The sequence below is a fragment of the Mesitornis unicolor genome, unplaced genomic scaffold (genome assembly GCF_000695765.1).
Source record: "Mesitornis unicolor isolate BGI_N332 unplaced genomic scaffold, ASM69576v1 scaffold3832, whole genome shotgun sequence".
In the NCBI taxonomy this organism is placed as follows: Eukaryota; Metazoa; Chordata; class Aves; order Mesitornithiformes; family Mesitornithidae; genus Mesitornis; species Mesitornis unicolor.
This window is the reverse complement of record NW_010171055.1, coordinates 839-4817: the sequence shown is the minus strand read 5'-3', so window position 1 is coordinate 4817 and position 3979 is coordinate 839. Positions and strand designations below refer to the sequence as shown.

Here is a 3979-nt window from a genome sequence, read left to right as displayed (position 1 = left end):
AAAATGAACGTAGGAGTCGCCCACAGCGAGGTAAATCCCAACACGCGGGTGATGAACAGTCGTGGAATGTGGCTGACTTACGCGCTGGGGGTCGGCATGCTGCACATTGTCTTGCTCAGCATTCCTTTCTGTAGTGTCCCTGTGGCCTGGACGTTAACAAATGTGATTCACAACCTGGTAAGTACCTTACCTTGTAACAAAACTTGAAAAGTTGTTCATACGTATTTATTTACGGTAGCAGGAGAAAAGAAAAACAGCCAGGCTGTATGAACAGTGGAATCTGGCTAGTCAAAACACCTCTTGGTTATCTGCCATTAAGTGAGTTGGCTGGTCTTGGGAGGAGGAGCGATACGTGATCACTTTGTGTTCAGGGATGGAAGACGTTAAATATTCCTTACACATTTTACGTATTTTTTTAAAAGCATGTACTCAAGCTAGAATATTGCAAACATAAAATCATCATGTTTTGTATGTTATTAAAGAGCTGTGCTGAATCAGTAAAATATGTTAATTTTTAATGCTTGGGTATCATCTACAGAAATCTGTTAGTATCCCACGATGTTTAATTTCAGCACTTTACCTGTTTGCTTGGACAGAAATATTTGTGTTCTTCTTCTTCTTGCTTTGATTTCTGGTCAAGCTATATAAATTTTAGCTCAGAATGACTTCAGCAGACAACTTTGTCACTATGCATGATATAAGAAAAATCTTATTTGGAAGCAGGGGGAGAAACTGGACTGCCTTGATTCAGGCCCAGAAACTGTGTGTTACTCAACGGGTTGGGATTTGCGTGATGACTTCTGTATGCAAAAGGATATGGAAGCTGAAGAACTTCAGAGTCTTTCTGCCTCCTCTCCCCAGGATGCTATAATTTTTTTTGTAATCATTTAAAGTAATGCAATAATCTATATTGGTTCTGCCAAGCTTAGAGAAAAGAGGGCCATAATCCAGCAATTTAGATCCTACTAAAGGTTTGCTAACTCACAGCATCACAGAATATCAGGAGTTGGAAGGGCCCTGGAAAGCTCATCCAGTCCAACCCCTGCCAGAGCAGGATCACCAGAGCAGTCACACAGGAACCACATTTAACGCTGTCTTAGGAAAGCAGTAATATAAATTGACAGCATTAAACTTCTTACAGCGCTTGTTAAGATTCTATTGATTTCATGCAGTTTTTGCCATCTGACGTAGAAGGCAAGGCAGTGGCTCGAACGTCGCATAGACTTTGGCTTTAATTCTGACTGTGCCACTGCCAGCACAACCTCGGGCAAATCACTTCTTGCCTCTTCCTCTCTCTTCTGTAATTTCTCCTTACAGGCTCGCAGCTTTTCTGGGTGAGAATTCATTAACTCTCTTTTTTTTTTTTTTCAACAATGCATTGAACAATGTAACAATTATTAAAAGATACAGCTAAAAGTGCCACTGTATTCCCTTTTTGTTTTCCCCAGGGAATGTATGTGTTTTTGCATGCAGTGAAGGGAACTCCTTTTGAAACACCCGATCAGGGGAAGGCTAGGCTACTAACACACTGGGAACAGCTGGATTACGGAGTACAATTTACATCTTCAAGGAAGTTCTTCACAATCTCTCCTATAATTCTGTGAGTTCAAAACTGTATTATGGATTACTTGAATCATAAATGTATGATTTCAAATGCTGCAACCAAACGAACTGCAGTTTATGCCCTAAAAGCATTTTCTCTCTCGTTCCCATGTTTGTTTGTACATCACAGAGGCAGGTAGTACATATTTATAGGCCATATAATCAACAACCTTTCTTCCTGCAGCTTTCAGTTTACATACTGATGTCGAAGTTTAAAACCTGCCTCATTAATAACAGTTTGGAAACATCAGAAATGAAGAAAACTCTCTGTTAACTCTTTAAGTCCTTTAAGAGGAGTCATAAATATTGAAAATCCAAACTAACTGCCTTTAGCACATGCACATGACAGCATTTATTAACCATTTTGTGATTACAAGGAGTGTGGCAGCCCTCACTGAATGGGATCCAGGGTTTTCCTGTCAGTTTTGCTCTGCATAGACTGTCTGTGTGTACACCAGTGGTGTAAATAGATGAGAAATTCCACACCGCCTGTCTCTTGACACAAGCCTGGTTGCGTAACTGAAGGAAATCAGACCTGTCTTTAATAAGTCTTTTTTTTCCCTTAAGGAAAAGTTGTCCACTTGTGGTGGGGGGAGGGGTAGGGAGGGAAGATCCTGTATTGTGTTCAGAAAGTTGGTTCATGAAGGATAGAAACTGAAAAAAATACATACAACTCTAAAAAGGAAATCCTCTTTCTTCAAAGATAGCGTCTCATTTTCCAGTGGGAATTTTGTATTCGTAACACTTGTGTATGGCTCTCTTCATGCACTCATAATGCTTAAGTAGCTGAATAAACATCTCTGTTTTGCTGGGAAGAAAACACCAAAACCCCAACAACCTCATAGTGTCATTTCTGTGACGAGTTTTTGCAGAGAACAAGATGAAATGATTGGCTCAAAGGGTAAAGAGGTTGGTAGTGAATTGGATTTTCTGAGGCACAATTCCTTACTCTTTCAGTTGGACAGGTTCTGGACTAGCTTTAAAGAAAAATGTGCTGGCAATGTCTGTCAGACGGGAAGGATTTGAAAACCACACCAGTCCCGGGTGTGCTCAGCAGAAATTATTTTTGCACTGAAAAATATCAGAAGCTTTGTCACTGAGCTTGCTGGGGCAGCAGAACTGCAAGTGCTGTGGTAACGGATCTCACACCGTTTACAACTTGTACCACAGGTCAGGCTCGTAGCTTTAGAAGACAGAGATGCCAGCTCGAGGAGTGGGTAGAAATGCTGGAGGAAAATACTGGCACAGTAACTGAGAGCTGCTCTGGAGCACCTGGAGAAGTGAGGGAAGAAGAGACCTAGTCCGTAATTCTGCTGTAGATGTTCTAGAACCTCAGATGAGAGATTTAATTCAGGAATGGATCGGTTGTTCGTCAGTAAAATATGGCTGGTTGCTAAAGCACTTTTTTCAGCTCTGTTTTGTTTGTTTATTTTTTAGACAAGGCTGTTATCATCTGAGCTTGCTCCCTTCTGTCCCGCAGGTACTTCCTGGCGAGTTTCTATACCAAGTATGATCCAGCACACTTTATCCTCAACACAGCTTCTCTCCTGACCGTGCTTATCCCCAAGCTGCCACAGTTGCATGGTGTTCGAATCTTTGGCATCAATAAGTATTAAGCAGGTTTGACACTGACTGCCCCCGACGTGGCTGCTGGTGCTCGCAGGTGAAGGACACGAGCAATCTGCTGTGCTGCGTATCCAGTCGTACTCCATGAGAGACGCTTCTACAGCTGAGACACAATTCCTGCTTCCTGCAGCATGGGGTGGAAGTTGAGTTTATAAGAAGTTACATTCAAATACTTAGATGTGAATCGGGAACCTCTAGAAGAAAGATTTCCATGAAGAATCGGGCAGGCCCAGCTCTAAAGCATCATCACCACTGAGATGTGTGTACTGATAAAAGTGACTTGTATGGGAAGTGCAAGTACCAGTTGAAATTCACCCCCGTAACCCGTAATGCAAATGGTAACTGCGTATCAGCCCAGGATCCTCGCTGCCAAGAACTGGTGAGGCCGCATTCGTAGATCAGTGGAAGTAGCTGGTTTCTGCTGTATGGACTGTAGGTGGTTGTGCTTGTTACTGCATTGTAAAAGTTTGTCTCACAGTAAATACTGTGACAGCTGGCATAAACTGGTGGTGTAATTCATGCCTTATCTGTTCTTGTGATTTTTTAATTTTGTTTTTGTTTTGTCACAAAGACCGAAGAAAGTCCTCAACTGTTGGCTCAGGGAAATTGTACATCAACTTGATAGCTCAGTTTATGTAAGCTTTTACAAGTTGCTACTGTTGCGTTAGTTCATTTTGCTTACCAGGAGACTGACTGGCATCCTGAAGAATTGACATTTCCTTCGAGGTGTGGATTTTTTCTTCTTTTCTGT

General features: G+C 41.8%; 1 protein-coding gene across 1 annotated transcript; it reads left to right on the top strand.

Annotated features, from left to right (window-relative positions):
* Nucleotides 1-3239, top strand: ORMDL1 (ORMDL sphingolipid biosynthesis regulator 1). Its single transcript, XM_010179880.1, has 3 exons — nucleotides 1-177; nucleotides 1449-1600; nucleotides 3083-3239. Exons 1-3 carry the CDS (start codon nucleotides 4-6, stop codon nucleotides 3216-3218), a joined length of 462 nt encoding a protein of 153 aa, XP_010178182.1. The 5' UTR covers nucleotides 1-3; the 3' UTR covers nucleotides 3219-3239.
* The last annotated feature ends 740 nt before the right edge of the window (nucleotides 3240-3979 follow it).

Excerpts from the sequence above, each read along its gene's own strand:
- ORMDL1 (XM_010179880.1), top strand. The coding sequence starts at position 4 with ATGAACGTAGGAGTCGCCCACAGCGAGGTAAATCCCAACACGCGGGTG. Across the intron at positions 178-1,448 it reads CAAATGTGATTCACAACCTG|GGAATGTATGTGTTTTTGCA; the intron begins GTAAGTACCTTA and ends TGTTTTCCCCAG. Across the intron at positions 1,601-3,082 it reads ACAATCTCTCCTATAATTCT|GTACTTCCTGGCGAGTTTCT; the intron begins GTGAGTTCAAAA and ends TCTGTCCCGCAG.